The 21040-nt window shown below is 42.5% G+C and overlaps 4 protein-coding genes across 4 annotated transcripts in view; 2 read left to right on the forward strand and 2 right to left on the reverse strand.

Annotated features, from left to right (window-relative positions):
- Positions 1 to 21040, forward strand: part of LOC126557871 (ero1-like protein) — a 427255-nt gene that overhangs the window by 310973 nt on the left and 95242 nt on the right. The window lies entirely within an intron of this gene.
- The window catches only part of LOC126558692 (protein tipE), a 186707-nt gene that overhangs the window by 63753 nt on the left and 101914 nt on the right, over positions 1 to 21040 (reverse strand). The window lies entirely within an intron of this gene.
- The window catches only part of LOC126559226 (DNA-directed RNA polymerase II subunit RPB7), a 240333-nt gene that overhangs the window by 25539 nt on the left and 193754 nt on the right, over positions 1 to 21040 (forward strand). The gene's annotated exons all lie outside the window — the stretch shown is intronic.
- LOC126556909 (DNA repair endonuclease XPF) lies at positions 15047 to 19429 on the reverse strand. The gene is made up of 6 exons (XM_050212466.1): positions 19152 to 19429; positions 18315 to 19076; positions 18087 to 18241; positions 16115 to 17151; positions 15818 to 16039; positions 15047 to 15742 (listed from the first exon to the last, which is right to left on the reverse strand). The coding sequence occupies exons 1-6, from the start codon at positions 19391 to 19393 to the stop codon at positions 15047 to 15049; spliced, it is 3114 nt and encodes a 1037-aa protein (XP_050068423.1). The 5' UTR covers positions 19394 to 19429.

Raw genomic sequence — 21040 nt, forward strand, 5'->3', positions numbered from 1 at the left:
CGATCGATTTACTAGTTCAAATTATTTCCTTAAACTTTTCCCTGTGCCGATTCCTTTTGGATAGCAAAAAGCAACTCTGAGAAGCTATTTCATTTAATCCGTCAGCTGGTACCGTCTGCAACCGGTCTCCCGTCTCTCGATAGTACGATTATGCTTCGATGAAAGACGTGCAATTATTGATTGAATTTGTGATTCACGATAATGATAAGGGGGCTGGCACAGGATCGATTCTGTCGTACCGAACAACACGCACATACTCACACAAGGGGCACGCAACAAAAAAAAAAAACTAATACCCCTAATAGGATTCAATCAATCTTCTCCTTCCGGAAGATTGGTTTTAACTTCTGCTTACTTTAAGCTGCTACTGGTGATTGCTTGCTCCCAAACTCCCATTCGATTCCTTGGCGAAGATGAAGGATCGGCAGGGAAAGAGGAAACTTTAATACGTTTTAATTGTAGCTTAATCTAAATGGAAAGTATAAGTACAATGATGGTATCAACAGTTAGTGCATCTAATTGCATGCCAAGTGAAGGAAATCACAAGCACTTATTAATTGGAATTGGCATCACACCGAGAGATCATTAAGGTAAATGGTTGGATTATTTCTGCGGATGCGAATGCCACTAGTAACACTTGTCTATTTAATTGCTGTTACACACTTTATTTACATTCTTTTTCACATGAAATTTATTTAGAAAAACGATTCTGATTATTTTTGCTATTTCTGTATAGTTAAAAGCTTTATAAACACACCAAGATTTTTTAAGAACTGAAAAATGAAAACACTCTTCGGGGAAAACCCGCACTAGTGGAACGGAACACAACTATCGAAAAGATATATATACTATAACTACTTTAGTTAGTAGTAGTAATAGTAGTAAATTAAGTAATACGACGATGCCTTTCTTATCAAATAAAATAAAATGAAAAATAATTTAAATGAATGCTTTCAAAAAGCATTCATGCGAAGCAAATTCAAGCGAAGCAAACATAAAAATGAGCAAAAAATGTAGAAATAGGTTTTACTATTTTATTAGAAATGAAAAAGTACTACTTCTTTTTATTAATTTATAGAAAACTCCAGAACTTTATCAGAAACTCGAGTAATTTTGAAAAAAAAACTCGAATTAAAACGTAGTACAGAAGCTTCATTTTTTAGTAAACAATGTGTTGAGAGGACAAAAAATTAAGGCACTTTTCTCAACGTTTTGTGTTTAGAAGATGTGTATCGCTGTAAGGTTCTTTTGCGAGTGTTGCATTTATTAATATTTCCTTATCCTAGTTCCTAATCTTAATAGATCGTTAGGCATATTCACCCGATCTTTCTCCTAATCGGGTGTACGCGTGCGGATAGCCTAACCGTAAGGCGCGAACATAATGCTAGCTTACCTTATCGTAACTTATCTTGTCTTGTTGTATTTTTAATACCTTATTTTGTATTTATTTATTTAGACCTCAGTATGACGGCTATCTACCGTATTTCTAATAGGAAATAGTAACAAATAATCCTCAAAATAAAAGTAAGACGTAAGTTCTTGTGCTTATTTTCCTACACGTTCAATCGTGAACCTTTATCTAACAGATGTTTGAGAATAATTCTACACGCTTACCTAAAAACATTTCACCGTAACAAATACGTAGCCATCGTTGGTACATCGGTACACGACTGACGTTGTCTTCCTGCTGTCCACGTTATCAACAGTGCGACATCTCTGGCATCCAAAACCGAAAACCGATTGTCGTATTAATTTTTGCTGGTTCACCGGATCTCCGGTACAACGAGGACAGCATCCCGTCACAGCTTCCCTCGCTCACTCAATTCGATCGATTGTACGGTTTCCCTTAAGCAAGTTAATCTTGCCCCGGTCGTGCACTGCACAGGGGTGGGAATGATAATATTTTCGTTCCAATCCGTCACGGTACGAAGCTGGTGAATTGTTACGAAAATAAGCCTGTCTGTCCACCGGTCTTTATTCGATAACTGCAACATCCGATTGTTGCGGGTGCAATCGACAGGAGAAAAGATTCGCTCTTTTCCCTCGGAAAACAATCGCAACAACAGTCACACAGCAGTGAGATGAAAACCCTCCTAGCGTGGCTAAATGTAATAAACCACCAGATCGATAAGCTTTCTAAATGTCGTTCCTGGCCTCAATCTCGACGCACACCAGTACACCAGTATGAAATCAACCGTGAAGTGACGAAAAATGAGATTTATTGTTTATTATTTGTAAAAATTTGATTGCACGCGCACACGCCCCTCGAGGCCCGTGTGGGTAATAAGGGAAAAATAAAAGAAAGAACTAGAATGGGAAACAACAAACCAAACGAGGGGGAGGGAAATAGTTATAGGCGGTTGGCATGCGTTTATCGAATAATGACCAGCATTTGATAAAGCGCAAAATAAAATGACTAAAAGAAACAAGGACATAAATAAACATGAGCTGCAGACGTACAAATACAAATAAATTGATTTCTTTTTCTTTGATAAATGAATAAAGATGAAGAAAACGAAGAAGAAGAAGAAGAAGAAGAAAATGAAAACGAATTTACTCAAGTACAGAATATGAAATAATGAAATAGGTAAAATCGTACAGATGGCAGTAAGTGGCATAAAGAATTGCAGCAAACTAATCATATAATTATGGGAATAAAAAAAATATCAAAAAAGACATTGAATTTAACTATTATTTTATCTTTCTGTCTTGGTTTCGATATCCGGGACATGGTTTTTACCCGATCTCTGCAATTCCTTGGCTTCGCGGATGACATCGACATCATCGGACGGACATCTGCGGCGGTGTGCGAGGCGTAGACCCAACTGAAACACAAGGCCAACATAATTAGATTGAGTATCAATGCGACGAAGACAAAATACCTGCTTACCAAAGGCTCTGACCGTATAAATTGATACGTTCCGACTCGGAAGCAGAGTATCAGTTGACGACGACGATCTCGAGGTGGTAGAGGAGTTCTGCTACCTTTGGACGATCGTAACTTCGGACAGCAACGTAAGCAGCAACATCGAATCTGCGATTCAGAAGACTCCAACAACATACGAAATGCACGATTTACCGCACCTTGATACGTCCGGTAGTCCTCTACGGGTACGAGTCTTGAGCTATGCTGACGGAGGACGCCAATGCACTCGCCATTTTCGAACAGCGAATGCTAAGAACTATCTTAGGCGTTGTGTGCAATATCCTGACGGTAGTCAAAGCCGGAAGCATACGTTAGCTGGGGCACGTGATGAGGATGCCGGACTCAGGCCCCACCAAGAAGGTGCTCGTCAGCGATCCGTTCGGCACGAGGCGTAGGGGAGCACAGCGAGCTCCCATTGGCTGAATCAAGTGGAGTCAAACCTGTCGGAGATCGGATACAGCCGTGGATGGAGGAATGCAGCCCTAGGCCGAGTTTCCTGGAAACGGATTGGCGGCCTGGATATGTGTTCGAGATGTGCTCAACCCTGAGCAGCCCAACAAGACAGAGACAAGAGAAGATTTCATCTTGATTATTTTTCCACAACTATTTGATTTGAATGTTTGTTAATTACTGATCTTTTTATTTGTTTATTTCTTTTATGGAATTTATCATTGAAAATTGTACTACTCACTTTTAATCTTTGCTCGATCTCTCTCCGCAACTATCCCTCGTTCTGTCTGTCGCAACTGTCCCGTCGCAAGATCCTCGTTGCTGAGCGTGGTTGAGCAGGTCGACAGACAAACGGGGTACAGAAATAAGAGAAGTTTTGGCTGCCAGAGACTTAATCTACATGAGTCTCATCTTCCGATTCGCCAAAGACAACGGTCTTGTCTTGTGATTCAACGTCTCCATTACAGTGTTTCTAGAATCATAGAACAGGTGTCTCCATGTTTGGGCGATTTTGGATTGAACAATAACAAAACGTAGCTTGTTGGCCTTGTTTGTTCTCCCGAAATCGCGGAATGTTTTAAATATGGAAACAAAGAAACAGGCGTTCAAAGAACAGGTGTTCTTTGAACGAAGAAACATTGTATCCCTCCAATCCTTATTCGTTTTCTACCATTATTTGTTGTGTTGTCCATGTCTTCAGTGTTTTTGTAGTGCCATGAGTGGTCCAGCAATTTCGGGGGCAATTTCTACACTGACGTAAAAGGGAGGTAGATGTATCCTACAGCACAGTACATACAACGAGCTTGGTTGGGCTCGATATAGGGCGTTGGGCTCGGGAGTGGTTGGTGGGTTCAGTCTCGCGAGTAACGAAGTCCCTCTTGCTACTGCGGGATAGAACTTACCGACCGGGAATCGGATGCAACTAACTACCGTTGAAGCAATAGATACAGTACTAATATAGGACCAACAGCAAACACACCTACATCACACACCTCTACATCATCATCAACAGCACCTCCGCACTTACAATTCATCTATCTATCTCTATCTTTATCAATCTAACGCCTGAAGCGTACTGTTTTTAGTATTTCAGTATTTCACTCATGAACGCTCCCTACTCACAAATTCCATAAGCGACTACGAAACAGCATCAAAATTAATAGGAAAATTTCTGACATCAAGCCACCACACTCACCGGCCCAGGTTGATGAAGATGGTTCCAAAGAAACCATCCGACCGATAGTCGTCTGATCCCCAGCGTGTTTGCACCTTTTTTTTTTTTTTGTTGCAAAATCAGTAGCACGGGCCAGGAATTTCTTAATACCCCTTACTCCGCGTGCTTGTCCTTCCCGTTCGACCTCGTTGGACGGAGGGAAACGGAAATGAAATTATCATTTATATTCATCCGTCCCGATATCGATTCCTGAAGGAATGGGGCAAGAAATCCATCCCGCTGTCAACATGGAATTGGCAACAACTCCGGTCCTATCATCCGGATGTCTCAGGACTTAGCTTCTGACTCCTGCCTTCAGATACACGTGAGAATACTTCGCAAGTATGCCAACTTGTGCGCTGGTATTTCGGTACAAAATTACAACCAACAGCAAAAAAGACAAGTAAATACTAACACGTAGAGATGCTTCTTTTTTTGGTTGAGTTTTGCAAAGTATGAAATGTTTTCAATTTTACCACTTTTCTACTCGCTTTCCAAATTAAGGAAGAGCTGCTTTTTATGACAAATAAATAGGGTTATGATCGGTGGCCGTATTATACATTCTCCACTGCTTCACGCATACCAACATCATTTAACAAAAGAATGCCCTTAATGTGAGGCCGTAGCTCGTCATTCTTGATGCAAACTTACCTTACGCGGACGACGACGACCAAGGAAAAGGCACATAAAATAACTCTAGGTGCCCGTTTCAGACGATCAGTTCGTTCAGGAAGATGGTACTCCCTACGCCCCATTACGACCATTTCCTAAGAAGTCGTCCATCATCAGCTATTTCCTCGTGCGAGCTCCAGATGGTTCGTAACTAGATTTCCATCGACTGTCCGCACATCTTACGAAGGCAGCAGCATCCTTACATAGATGTGCACCGAAAGCAAACACAATGCTCCACTTCCCATGAATTCTGCTCTACTCAAGGGGAGAGTACTGGAACTGCGTGCAGAGTTCTGCGTACTGCCATGGTATGCCACACACCACTACCGTGCGCTACTAGGGTACGTTTGTATGCAAATTTTGCACATATTCCATGCCCCCCGCCACTCGCACACTCCCACGGAATCTCCCAGGCCTGTGAGGGGTGTGAAAATGATCACAGGACTTTGCAGCACGAGGACACACGGAGCTTGCAAATGCAGGACGAACGGAGAGCGCGCGCGCGCCCCATTTACACTTTCATCTTTACGCTTTATGATACGACACATCCCATCGAAATGGGCAGTCAGTATCTTAAAGGAAGAAAATCATCATTACAGTGTCTCTGAGCTTGGTTTTTTTCTTTCTTTCAAGGATGAATTTCTGGGGCACGTGCAAAGGGACGACAAGCTGCAAGCTGCGTTCGTGTCCCGAACCGGGTGGAAGAAAAATGACATGCAAATTTGATTGTGTTAACTCCTGCCGTGTCAGCAAGCTGGTTGAAATTTCGAACCGAGCTGTAAGTCGAAATGCAAAACACACAGTTGTACAAACTGTGCACATTCCTTGTACGGAAGCGATGCGAAAGTTTCCGGAACTCAGGAGCATCTTGAAAAACGGGCAATTTGTATATGGTTTTGGATTTTCGGTTCTTTCCACACGCAGGAGAGCCGTGTACCAAGTGTGGCATGTTTGCAATGAGACACGAAACTGCAGTGCATTATTTGTCTTCCGTTCGAATGCATCTGTTGTTCCTATTTGATGTGACGATCTACAGAATCAGCAAGAGAACGGACTACACAGAGCAAGGATGACAGGATGAATGGCTCCGTTCGGTACCGATTGCATGACCAGACGTTTAATTGACCTTACAAGTCGAAAGCTATCCTATTCACTTATTCAGTTCCAGGACGTAAGCTGCATATACTGTTTTCCGAGCTAAATATATTGGTAGGTTCCAAAGTTACTCCAAAGATTAATATTTAAAATGTGTCAGTGTGCATTGTTCAGTTTGAATGAATGACTCTTTAATGCTTTTAGTAAATTGAATTTTTCGTAAAATTATTTCAGTGTTTCTTAACCCTATTCCAGGCAACCGACTGCACTGGTTGCCAAACCGATTTTAATTGCTTTATTATCCGATCCGATTCCGAGGAATCCGATTGACTTAAAATTTGTTTTATATTAACAAATGATATTTTTATCTATACGTACTACTATGTTTAAACTATATTTATCTGTAATTTTTCTTAAATGTTTCTAAATTGGTTAAAACTGGTTTTCAGATTTTTTTTTTGCTCTACTCCTATTCCAAGCAACTGGGCTACCCGTAAAGCCATTAACTTAGGAGGCTCTTCTTATTTTTCTTGGCTTAAGGGCCTTTAAGATCACGCCAGCCATCAAATGGTTTTCTAGACTTGCGGATGCCACCGGGGAATTTGAATTTGAGTTCCGATCCTGCCGTTTGAAGACCACCGCCGCTGTCACCTATACCAAAAGGGTGCCCCTGTTGAGAGGCTTATTATAGTTTTATAAGTAATCCAATTGTAGTGCTATATTCTAATGAAAGTTTATTTAACTTTTCTTCTATCTATTGATATTCATACGACATCTCTACTCTTAGTCGTTTTCAAGTTATGAATTTTCAAAGATGACATGTCATGACTGTATTGAAGACAATATATGACATGACAATTGAAAACCGTAAAAAATATTTTTTAAGTGCTTTGCACAATTTTCACAATAATACGCCTGTTAAAGCTATAAGACGATTATATCACAAGTGTAATGTGAAATTTTCAGAATTTAAGTACGAGTAAATAAAAAGTTACTGGTATATTTATTTCAGTGAAAACCGTTACTGAAGAACCGTCAACGTTATTTATAAATTGTTAGGCTGTGTTTAGGATTAGGATTATCAGGTGCTACAACCACTTTGCGGTCTTGGCCTGCCGCAGCAGAGTCCGGAACCGCTCACAGTCCCGCGCCGTCGTCCGCCAATTCGTTATCCCGGCCTTGATGGCGGATGATTCCACGCCATCCTCCCACCCGTTATCCCGAGTGAACGGCATAAAAGAACTTTCTGAGCTGGGGCGTCCGGTGCCATGCGTATAACATGGCCAGCCCATCGGCGCCTGGCGAGCCTAATTCGCTGCACGACGGTGAGGTCGTCTTACAGTTCGTCCAGCTCGTCGTTGTAGCGGTTCCTCAATTGTTCTTCCACACATACAGGGCCACCGATCCTTCTGAGCATCTTCCTCTCGAGCGCGACTAAGAGGGCTTCGTCTGTTTTGGACAGGGCCGCCATGTCTCAGAGACGTATGTGAGTACTGGGACTGTAAAGGTACGATACAGTCCCAGCATCGACCGTCGTGACAGGTTTTTTAGGTGCGATGTTTCCTCAGGCTGTAGAATGACCGGCTGGCCGCCAGCATCCTAGCGCGCAACACCGTCTCTATGCTGGTTTCGGTGCCGTCTTTTGAACCGAGATAGGTGGAGTTTTGGACGACTTCGAATGTGCGGTCACCTATCCGTACATCACCCCCACGTAGTTCCGGATTTCTTAGTAGGCTGTGTTTAGGCTGATCAAATCAGTTGATTAATTTTGTAAACAATTAATTTGGAAAAATGTATATTTTACAATAATGTATCGTTTGATTTAGTGCTTTTTCTTGCTGTGAAGAACGAGGTCTATTGACTATAAAGTATGACGGCACCTCGCCGTATTATCAAGAACGTCTGCTGTAACAGTTTTTTTTTTTTTTTCAAATAAAAACACCTTTAAACTCGTTGGAAAATTCTGAAAAAATAGATTATATCCGTTGTTTACAGTTCTATAAACTGTTGGAGGCATTTGCTTGATAAATTTTGTTTAGGCAATAAAATAATAATGTTTAAGCAATTAAATAATAATGATGCATCTTTTTGTAGTTTAATAGAGAGAAGAAGAGTTAACTTTACTTTCCCCTCGATATTGCATCGATCATTGGATTACGTATTAAAAAGTTATAAGCCACCAAAGTTGCAGGCTACCCGGGCTGGTTTACTTGTAATATGGAATGTTTCTACTGTCCCGGGACAGGATTAAGTGACACTACTTTCTCATTTCATTGATAGTAGAAATATTTTTGCTATCCTGTTGAACTCTTTTTGGCTTCACAACCTGTTGACTATGCCGGACATTCAATGGCTTACGAGACTTATTAATAGTACGTAATTGGATAGTCTTCACAGTACTCACCGCATCGATTGCTGGACGATCCGTTTTCGTTGATTTGATCGTTCTTAATCAGGCTTGATAGTTGATTAAAGTAGCCTGGCAATAAAAGACAACTCAAAATGCCAAACTGACTGGGATTCTTACTGTTCGATCTTATCTCTTCAATTCATTATTCAAAATTCTAAATGCCGATTTCACTCCCTTTTCAACTCGTCAGCTCCTGTTTCATTGCGCTACATAACTATGAAAAACGAAAATGTAAAATTTTTATTTGTAGATGTTTACACTTTTATTTATATTAAATACCCTAGTGCATCTGCTAATTCCTAGCACATAAATAAATACTACTAACCTAAAGTCTTCAGAAACACTGCCAATTTAAAATTTTCTAGCCATTATCATATTGATTCTGCATTCTCGAGAACCATCCCTTGCTCGACCCGCCCTTGCTCACCAAACCTGCCAAAACACATCCCGTAACGGCCCCGAAACCGGTAACAGGGGAGAAATTTACGTTTAATTAAATGGAATTTAATTGCACGCTCGCGAAAATTAAAACAAACGCCGAGAACAAACAGCTTGCCCGAACCGGGACCCAGACCCAGGATGTGCCCAGCATAAGAAGACCGACCGAAGATAAGAAACCTCCTGTATCCCCCCTAACCAAAACGCTGGACAATAGGTGTCGGTGGGTGGGAGAATCCGAGAGCCACGATCTGGGTTAATTACAGCGCTTTGCCATCGCCATCGCTTTCGATAAGAATTAGCCGGTGTCGGTGAAAATCGTTTTAATATTCATTGGCCATTCATTCGGGGTGCAGCATCGAAACAACGCAAAAGATGCTCCCACGTGCGTCCAAATGGAACAACAAAAAAGCGAACGCGCGACACCCCACGAACAACTGCTGACTACGCTTAATGGCCAATGGAGCTAAATGAAGGGCAAAAAAAACACACACACAAACAACGTTATTGCTCCTTTCAAACAACTCTAAATCACGGTGTGCCGGCTTTGGAAGCGTAAGATGGGACTTACCATCGCAAACGGTCCATGTCCATGTGTAGCAAGTTACAAACACCACACTTAATGCTTTAAAATTTGCTGCTGCCAAGCTGATCTTAAAGTCACACCAGAATGGTGCAAGATGCGCCATATACATCTCATCTCATCTATTGGAAATAAAGTCTCGTCACAGCCGGCGGGTTGTGGTTCCCGTGAAGCAGAACAATGGCGTTTCAATTCTGGATTTTTTTTTGGTTTTGTTTCGAGACTTCATCGAAGGCTTTACAAGCATCCCGATAGGATAAGACAGGCGAACAAATTAAACCACTATCCGGCGACGGAGACGAAGCAACCGACAGTATCCTGCAAGCATTAGCAGCTCTTCAAAATGGCGTTAATTTGATTAATATACCAAGTAGGGTTCGTGCATAAATTAAAACAAATTGCTTACAGAGTGACTAATCGCACCGGACAGGCTACTTCGGAGGGTGGTATCGTAAGGGACGGCTGACGATGCCGGAAAATCTTAATTCCCAGACCGTGTATGGTATAGTACAGCCTGCAAACATTTTGAAGCCCGCCTTCAGTTGTAATCAAAGGAACTCGATCAATGAAAGCCAGCTTTGGACTGTTACCAGTTACGATAAATTTTTTTTAATTGTTTAGTTTTTATTTAGTTATATTTTATATTCAAACCTGGTATATTGACCAGGTTAAGTACTTATTAATCATAAGAGTGGTGGCGGGGTTACCTATAGGCGGTGTTGGTGGCCGCCAGGGCCGCCTCTCTTTCCTCTTCTCTGCATATGAATGACGATTGCGAATTCAACACTCTGTTTGAAGACATAAAATGCTTTGGATATTAATCTTCTGTAGAGAATTTTCATAAACTCACAGTCGGACCTAGTGCGAAGACAGCTTTCTGCCAAAGGTGTCAGCATAAAATAAGAAATAGGTAATACAATTGCACGGAAAAGCACTTTTTAATTTTATTTTGTCAATAGCGCCAGTAACCACGCCACGGATCTGCTCGTAGTACATTCTATTTTAACGTGGCCAGTACAGGTACGATTCATCACACAAGTCTTGCGGCTTTTTTCAACGACAAATGTTATTTGAAACAAAAAAAAAATTTACTATTAAATTAAATTCGGCTAGAGGTAGCTGCAATTTCTCCAGAACACATGTAATATGTTATAATTTGAGTCTGAAGAAAAACTGGAGTGTATGGGATTTGTAAGTCTTTTCATTCGGGAAGGAAGTCAGGGAAGCTGCTGATGTTAAACGACTCAACTGGTGAAGGGAGTCAGGTGCTTGATATCTATAAATTGGCGACGAGGATAATCCGGACTAATTAAACGAGAAGCAAGCAGGACGCCTCAAGAAGACGTGAATATTCAGCTAGAAGCTGTTGGAGATGACATCCGGAACCACTCATATGGAACAATTCGTGGCCATGGACATGACCGAATTCAGAAAACAGTGGAACATTCAGAACATGGTTTCGACAGTACGAAAAATTGCTCTTATCAGATGCCCGGGATCTAGAAGACGTCGTGCAAGTCCGTCTGTTACTAAGCAAGTTCGCCTACACCACCGGGCCACCCTAGATAGATCCCAAGGATCTATCCTTTAAAAAAACTGTGGAAATGCTGACGAAAATTTTCGCCTCGCAAAGTTCAACATTCAAACGACGTTACCGCTGTCTACAGCTCGTGAAATCCGAAGCGGATGACATAATCAATTATGCAGCGAAAGTGAACCGAGCATGCGAAGATTCCGAATTACACAACATGACGGCTGATCAATTCAAGTATCTAGTGTTTGTTTGTGGGCTCAAAGTACAGTCCCACGCATATGTCCGTACCAGATTACTCGCTCGTATGGATGGCGAAACGTCAGATTCCCCGGTTACTGTGCAAAACTTGGTTGACGACTATAAGCGGCTTGTCACTTGGTCATATAGTTCAATCTCAGTAGACATGGACTAAAATATGTATGTAAGCTGAGATGGATGGGATTGGGAAGTCAGTTGAATCAGTCTATCACTCTCTTTCGGTGAGATAGCATGTTTAATTAATTTATGATCGATTGTCGACACTCAGACATCTATTGGAAAAAGAAACGAACGGATTCTTACTGTATGTTAATTTTAACGGAATGTACTATTTTAAAACATGCTGCTAATGAAATGGTGTGCCCTGCTGGGAACTAACGAATCATGACGCACCTGCAAATGATCCCAGCTCGGGACGAACTCCTTCCACGCGATCCTTTTAAGACGAAAATAAATTTAAAAATACTATACACGCTTGCTTTATCTTGGCGCAACAAATGACCTCATCAATCTGATTAGTGGACATTCCCCATTATCGACCCCACGTTTGGCACGCAAAGAACCCATTCCGACATACATTCCTACAGCACACACGTACGAATCTGTTCCTACACACAATAGTTATGAGTCATCGTTGGAGATTGCAGCACTGAACGCAACTGAACCGTACGTATCTTCGAAAAGCAGAAGCGGAACACAATAAAACAACAATTCAACAATATTTCACCCAGCGGTCGGCTCCACCTCCAGAACTTTCACTTCCCTTTCAAAGGACACCACAACAACAGCAAAAAAAAAACTATGCCGAGAACATCCTCAAACAGTCGGACCAATACACAAACCAACACGTGACTATTGGGGTGGGGTGGAAGTTGTGCTATTCTTAAGGGAAGGAAGGGAAGAATGGCTGGGATGGAGGGGAGTTGAGTTACGTTACATCCGGAGAATGTAACGATGGATGTGGGGGTGTTGCTTGAAAGATTCCTTTTTACGCTTCCATCTCACACTCATATGCTTCCTTCCTTCCCTTTTTGGGGTACGCATCACTGATCATCTATCACGCACCGATTTCGGTCGTGGCGGTTCCGAGGAGATGCGGATTCCTTCTTCGAAAGGATCTCCAAACGTTCTCCTTGCCTTAAATCTCAGTTCCGGTCGATCGGTTTAGCTATTGAAGCTAGGTTTCCTTCAACCACGGCAAACGTTAAGAGCATGCCCGGCATTCTTCAGTAGCAGAATCTTAAACCGCGGCGTCTGTGGTGTTGTTCTGGTGCTACTATATTTGTCTTTTTTTTAAATCTGCTAGTTCCGGTTACATTTTGTGTAGTAGTAGGTGAAGCACCTTGTGATAGCAAAAAGCTAAATCCACCACGAGCCACAAATATTCGTTCTTTGTTTTTATTTCCCATCCCGTTATCATTGTGCAGGAAACTGGCTCCGACAACTTCTCCCATTTCCCAGTCCCCAGTCCTTTCCCTATTCCGGGTGAATAAAAATGTAAATAATCAAATTTTTATACGACACCCCAGAATCTCCTGCAGCATCCCTTCCCTCGAGAGAGCAAGCTCTATTAAAACCCTCTACGACGTTGTGGCACGGTTTGGTGAAAGTGCTTTGACCTGCAGACATGTGGCCCACCATTTGTGCAAAAGGCCTACAGAAGTGTGTCTGGCTCCCCGTGGTGAACGCTTCGATAATCATATGTGAATTGTTTTTGGATAAACAAATTCAGCACTCCCCTTTCATTATTTCCCCTTTAGGCCGTTGCGAGGCCGAGGATGCCGTGCCATGCGCCGAAACATGCCCTGGTGTGAAAATTAATCTGAGTATCATCAGCGCGAGGAAGCGTCGCTACTGGGAAACGAACGGTTCATTCCCTTGTGATGCGTTGCGGTAAATGAATTCCGGGGTGGAAAACAAACGGCAGGAAGGCGCAATTTCATCTCACACGACACACATGCACACAGCTTCGTCCTGATTTCCGGGTGACCGAGATGAATGGTGGCATCGTTTGAATGGAACCCGCTTGTGGGGAGGGGAATACAATTTGGTTCAATTTTCCTATTTCCTGTCGGGTGTGTGTGGTTTTTTCCCTTCTCTTTTCTTCATTGTTATTTTTCGTCGTCTTCTGCACCGGAAGAAGCAAATTCTGTATCTCCAACACCCTAGGTGGACATTTTTCATTTGGAGCTTGGTGGAGATGATCTTAACGGGGTGTCTCGGGCTTGCTGAGGGAGTTTTCCCACTCAACTTCTACTGCCACTCACCCAATAGCAGCTTAATCCGTCCAATTGCAGATCCAGTAGTTATAGTTAATAGAATTGTTGGTATTATTAGTTGCTGTGTTGAGCGTAATAATTGGCGATGGCCCTGAGTCTTTTAGTGACATTTTTTTCCGTACAGACACAACTTTACAGCATTACCAGTTAATATGGAGCAGCTGCAGGTAAAATAGTCGAGGAACAGGAGTGGCAGTTTTGTTATTACTGGGCATCAGTTCTCCATCTACGGCTGCATCCGACGTCCGACAGGTTAGACTCCACTTGATCCACCTCCATGCCGAACGGGTCGCTGACGAGCACCTTCTTGGTGGAGCATGAGTCCGGCATCCTCATCACGTGCCCCAGCCAACATATCCTTCCGGCTTTGACTACCGTCAGAATATCAGCACCGCCAAATATCTCAGCCAGCTCGTGGTTCATTTTGCTTTCCATGCCCTGCTCGCACACACCGCCAAATATGGTCCTTAGCACCCGCCGTTTGAAAATGGCGAGTGCATTGGCGTCCTCCGTCAGCATAGCCCAGGACTCGTACCCTTAGAGAACTACCGGATGTATCAGTGTGCAATAAATGTGTTGTTGGAGTCTTCTAGGTCGCATTAGTTTAAGGAGCCCACCATAGTCACGATTTTCCTGAACAATGCGCCTTTGGATTACGCTACTTACGTTTATATTCGAAGTAGCGATCATACTAAGGTGGCAAAGCTGTTCTACCACCTTGAGATCGTCGCCTTCAAATGATACTCTGCTTCTGAGTCTTGCTCTATGACGATCAGGGACCCCGGCCAACAAGTAGGGACGGGAAAAAATAGTAAAAAGTCGGAACTGGTTTCGGACAATTCCACAAAACCTGCGCAGGTAGGTACAACAAATCCATCCGGAACCCAATGAAACTGTCCGGAATCGTTAGAACAGATAACCATTGGAACCTTCAGAACCGTCGGAAGTTGTTGTAACCATCACTCCGAAGTCCGAAGCATCACTACAAGCAGGTACAAGGGTTACTCTTCATCGCATCAATCCATTTCAATCCATTCATTTCATTATAAAGGATCTTAGTTTTAAGATCGAAGAACAGAAAAAAAATATGTAATTCAATAAATACAAACTTATATAACACGGAAAAACTTAATTTTATTACTGAAAAATATTAACCTAACACAAAATTATCACTACATAACAATTGAATCAGAATCGCTTCCCACCGCGCTTAAACTTCCCGGCGTACGCCGATTTATCATGCGGATCCGGCTGAGACGGTTTGTGCGCTATGTGCAGTATCTCCCACAGCTGCTTGGCCATTGCCGGTCCACCCAACAGTTCCTCCAGCTCCGACTCCGTTTTCTGCGTCAAATCACGCAAGCTCACACACTGGCGCAAAATACGACGCACGTTGCGCGTTGTGATGCCGGGCAGCTTGAGCAAAAATTCTTGTACCTCCACATTCCCCAACCCATCCAACGTTCCATCCTGCTCATCGTTGGTCGCTTCATCCGAGCCCACCTTTACAGCGACATCTGGGTCCGGTTCCGCTTTACCCTGCTTTAGCTCCTCGAACAATTGGGCCGTCGAGTAGGGACTCGGTGACCAGACGAGTCGCAGCTTGGGAAAATGTATCGTAAGCAGTTGCAGTTTCGCCATAATGTCTTCGTTTGATGCACCACTGGACGAGGATCCGGACCCGCCCACGTTCGATACCATAAAATAGCGCTGAAAGTGAAATGGTTTGTTCTGATCGAACTCGATCAGCAGTATCGGTTTGGCGTAGTAGCGCGTCATCTGTACGCACTGATTGTACAGGCGGCCCGAGTTTAGCGATCCGATCAGATCGGATATCGATTTCCTTTCCACGCATATCTCCGGTGTGATGATGTAGTCTCCAATCTGGGAACGGAATTGGGGGGAAATTGTGGGCGCATTAGAACTGAACTAGATTCACGTTTTATGAAATGTAGTTACCGTGATCGTTAAGGGCACAACATCGATGCCTCTTCGATGTATCAGGCAGGGCAGATCTGAGCGAAACTCACGCATATCTACGATCACGCGTGGAGTTACAATTTCAGCCGGATCTTTTACCTCTTGACCGCCGGCTTGTCGGCTGGAAATTTCTTGCTTCTTCTGCAACATCATGATAGTATCCTCCGATTTTCCGTCCTGATATTCCGGCACAACCATAGTCTGAAAGATGTTAAAGACACATTTTAAAAACCTCCGTCCATCGGTTCAACAACAACAGTGTTACAAGTATGGTACCCGTTTCGTTTCGATCAGCATCTCAAACGCTTGCTTTTCGCGCCGCAACGAGGTCAGATAGGATTGCTCTTCGACCGTTTTCGAATGTATAATGGCATACACTCGCACCCGTGCCATCTCCTGCCGTTGCTGTCGAGCTTCGTATACTTCAATCTGTCGAATAGCGGTTACGTTCGTGTGGTACATCACAATATATCGCGGACAGATCTGCTCCAGCGTACGATCTAACGACCCCAATCCGTTAGTTTCACTCTTGAACGTCTGTATAAACACTAGCGGACGGTTCGAGTCCTTCACCACGCTGGTGATGTCCATCTGTTCCATCTCTACAAACGATTCAAACACTCCACTCTCCAGGACACTCACATCGAACTCCGACTGATCCGCAGCGACCACATCTGGGACCATCGAGCGTTGTGACATAGTCAGTACGTACGAGTCACGGAAGTATTGCTGATGATCCTGCTCGTCCGTCCGCACCGCCGCCAATTCTTTTTCCATGTCCGATTTCCTTACACCACCCTCTTCCTTTGCTTCCTCTTCCTCCAGTTCCTTACGCTTTCGTGCTTCCTCTTCCTCCGCCGCTTCACGACGCTTCTTAGCGATGCGTTCACGTAAAAATCCACCCTTTGCTGGCGCTTCCTTACTGGTGGTTGCACGTTTAGATTCCGGTATATTCGGTGCAGTAGCTAGTTTCACTTTTCGGACCGGTTCGAACTCTTGTACCCTAAAAGCTTCCCCGTCTGTCTCGGTATTTATGTGTTTAAACTGTTCCGACAGCTTTGCAACGGATATATCGTTCTTCATCGCTTGGAAGAATAGGTAACGTTCGGGACCTTGCGTGAGAAACTGATTCAACTGATAGCAGGCCCGCGTATCCTGACAGAGTATGAGTATTTTCACCTGCTGCTGGAGGAACTTTTGTCGTTCCTCTTTTTTGCGCATTTTGCGTGAAATTTCCTTTATGTCGTTAGGAATGTCCACCCGCAGCACATCGGAAAGAGCTTTCCATTTTGGGCAAAGTTCCGGTTCGAACTCTGTGTACAAAAATAAAAGTATGCTTTAGAACATATACACTGAGTGAAATAAGAACAGCAGCACCATGCTTTCGACCATATTTTAAACATTTATGAACCGGATCTGATTTTTTAAGTTTAGAACGTTAGGTTAATCTATTTCGAACCTTTTTGAATCATTGCTTACAAAATGTTGCAAACTATTTACATTCACCCGATAAATTTATGGAAAAGGGTGGGAAATTCTGCTCAATTTTTGTCAATTTTTGACTTGATTGGTTTGATTCAACCGAAGCCTATTTTCTCACGAGTAGTCAGGTTTCATACAAAAAATCGCAAAAAAAAAACACCTGTCTTGTGGCTCATTACGCATCAATAGGCCGAGTGTTGCATCTTACGTTATGATAAAAGGTAAATATAAACAATAAACAGTAATGCAGACAGCTTTTCGAGTGAAAAACGGTCAGAATAGCCTCCAGACACTAAAGAAAGCCGTGCAGTTCTTGAAAAATGAGTATAATTGCGGCCACATATCTTTACGTGGAGGACAAAGCTAAAATGTGCGCTGTAACATTGAAAAAAATAATTGTTTCCTTTAAAAAAAACTTCAAGGATGTGGATGTACCTCATTATGAAACCTTTAGTCTTTTTTCCTGCACATGCAGGAAAATTGTAAAAAATAAGATAACTTAGATAAAATGCAACATCGTACTCCTGAATGCTAAAGAATCATGGCAGTTGTTTACCCTGGAAAATAACAAAATTGGACACGAAATCACTGCTTATCGCTATAATTCGAAAGAATACCGTCTGCAAATGTCTTGAAAATGCAGCTGGATTTGATTGGTTTGCAAAAAAGTTTGTCGCAATGATTAAAAAAGACTCAAAATAGACTGAACTAACATTCCACAATTTAAAACATCAGAATTATATCTTTTAATTCTATAAACACATACCACTTTCCCGGTTAAAGACACGCTCTTTCGCTATGGTGAACACTTTTTCTGCCGATTCCAGCAGTGTCCAGCCGGAATTGTGCAGCGCGTATTCCGTCGTTCGGTAGCGCTTCAGCAGGGCGTAAAACGAGACAGCATCACCATAAAGGCAGGAGCTGAAAAAGTAACAAATATTTAATTGTATGCATGTCACTTGCAATGTACCATCGTCGAAACAGTCATACGTACATCATCAAACTACGCAACACCTTCAGATCGGCTACGATCAATTTCGTTTGTGAGCTTAACTGATGCCAGATCGTGTCCAGCTGAGCTTGCAATATTTTATGGAACTTTTTCGTCACACAGTTCTCCACCGTCACCTCCTGCAGCTCGACAAACCGGTTCAAATTTTTAATACTTTTCACCAGATAGTTCATCAGATCGAGCAAATTCGTTTGCAGCAGAATCATGCTTTGTGTCATCGGTATCTGTATCTCAACTACGGCCGGTTCGTACGGTTTCAGTGACCGCTGGATAGTCATGTGAAACCGTGGCCAAATGAAGAGCTCTTTCACGAACAGATTGCGCATCACCTTCTCCACGTGCCCGTACCCGTACGTGAACGCTTCCACGTTACGGGAGAATGCCTTAATGAAGCCAACCTTATTGCGCTGCCGGTACAAACGTAGGGCAAACGCTTCCTGGCACGATTCCACAATTTCATGTGCCCGCACCACAAACATACCCGTGATCAGTTCGATCGGAATGCGGTTTTTCAGCAAATCAACTACGAGGATGCGTGTGCTAATGAATTGTATACCACCCTGCAGATACGTCCGTTCCCGTTCTGCTGCCGTTTTAGCCGATTCGTGAATGTGTTCGGAGTGGTCAAGATTTGTACGGTAGTACTGTTCCTCACCTTCGGAACAGTTTACTACCAGCACGAGCGTAGAGGTGTCGCAGAAAATTTTCAACAGATTTAGCATTGCCCGTTCATAGGTAATACCTCTGGAATTGGCAAAGAGGGCGGATTGTTTAATACTACACAGCAATTGAGCTTTAAAAAAAACGAAAAATACTTACTTCGCACAAACAACCAACGCATCCGTATGTAAAAGATCGAAAAACACCTGCTTTTCATACTCGAGCAGTGGGACTCCTTCCGATGCGAGAAACTCTTCAGCATTCACCAGCTCCGTTAATGCTTCATCTTCCTTGGTTTCCTGAGCGATCTTCGCTTCCTGTTCGGCCTGTTCCGCCGAGCAGGCAAGTTCCAAATCCAAATCATCACCTTCGAGACTCGCCGTATTAGCCGTTTCCTCCATTTTGCAAGTGAATTACGTACGTAAATCCGGCATCACACGAGAGAAGCGGTACAGATCGTAGCCGGCAATCGTTGCCACAGAGTTCTGTGTGCACAGAACAGAGCAAAAATATAAACAACGCACGTTTACCACCTACGGGTTCAATACTTTCGTTGAATTTCATTCCGAATTTGAATTCGTTCGTTGAGTCGTTTAGTTCGGTTGAGTTTACGAACCCTGACAGTGGAAGCAAATAAAATAATCAAATTACCGAATAATTCGATTGTATATAGTATGACGAATACAAAAATAAGAAGCTAATTTAAAAGCAAAACTGGAAACACATGTAATCAAAACACATGTAATCAAAACACATTGTTTAAATTTATTGACTTTTTCTGATGTATTTTAAAGGACAGGGGTCTTGTACAGAGGCTTATATTATATTAAATTCACATAACTTCTTACCTTAGTAGAGTCGCTTGTGTTTCTCGCTCGACTGTGTCGATAATAAACACTGCACAACACACTAAAGGGGATATACTACTACACTTCATACCATCGCTCCCCTACCGTATTGTTTCGTCGTTTTTCGCCATGAAACGTACACCACTCTAACCACCAAATTGTTATAGAAAATTATTGGTTGTTCCTCGTTTTTGAGTGTGTTTTCTTTTAGTTCATGCATACATGCATTATTTCGTTATGCTCATTTTGCTACCTTACTTAAATTTTCCTTACTACGGTCATCATTATTATTACATCGATTCGCCCCAAAATCCTTAAATTATTAATTTCCATATCGATACACTACAACGGTAGTTACAACGTTTATCGTTCGAAGTTTCGTCCTGCGTCCTGCACGCCCGTTTACAATTCAATCACTTTGCAATTCCTATGTCTTTGTCTTTCGATTTGCAGCGAGTTTGTTAGCTCACTCAGGCTCTTACGGAACTATTAATACTCTTTTTGACACTACATACTAGGGACATGCATCCTTCTTCCTACTCGCGGAGACGGATACGGATGAAAGCAGTACAACCTACCGACGATGTTGGTTTTCGTAGCTACTCTGTTGTATAAGATGAAATGACAAAATAAACCTTTTTTTCTAACTTAGACGTACCATTTCGTACTAAAAGCTAGCACAACACCAAACCGATTAACCAAAAAAGCAGGTGCGCACAACTAACATTACATTATGTACAATGTTTTGGCGTGATCGGCACCATTTACCAAGAAGATAGATTTACACGTTATTGCTTGGCGCCTAGAATACCCCTTCTTCAGATGAACTATTACATTATCTCTTTCCTACACACATACACACCCGTCCATACACGAATATACTTAACTTAATTAATCTGTTTAGTCTTTGTTTTAGCTTTCTTCATTATCGATGAACTCATCATTAAACCTGTGTGTGAACTTTCTGCTTCTCTTAGTTTGCATGACACCATTCCGTTTCATGTTTGATAATCTCATCGTATTTGCCACATCATCTAATACGTTTGTTAGTACTAGTACATACATTATTTTTCTTCATTGCTGGTGCAATACATCATAATAATTTGAGACCCCACAATTCAAACCGAATTTGATGACGACCGTTGTCCGTGGCACGTTTGTGTGCGAATGTTAGCTAATCTGGTCGTACTACACACATAC

The sequence above is a fragment of the Anopheles maculipalpis genome, chromosome 2RL, assembly GCF_943734695.1.
Source record: "Anopheles maculipalpis chromosome 2RL, idAnoMacuDA_375_x, whole genome shotgun sequence".
In the NCBI taxonomy this organism is placed as follows: Eukaryota; Metazoa; Arthropoda; class Insecta; order Diptera; family Culicidae; genus Anopheles; species Anopheles maculipalpis.

Excerpts from the sequence above, each read along its gene's own strand:
- LOC126556909 (XM_050212466.1), bottom strand. The coding sequence starts at position 19,393 with ATGGAGGAAACGGCTAATACGGCGAGTCTCGAAGGTGATGATTTGGAT. Across the intron at positions 19,077-19,151 it reads GCGTTGGTTGTTTGTGCGAA|AGGTATTACCTATGAACGGG; the intron begins GTAAGTATTTTT and ends TGCCAATTCCAG. Across the intron at positions 16,040-16,114 it reads TGCTGATCGAAACGAAACGG|ACTATGGTTGTGCCGGAATA; the intron begins GTACCATACTTG and ends AACATCTTTCAG.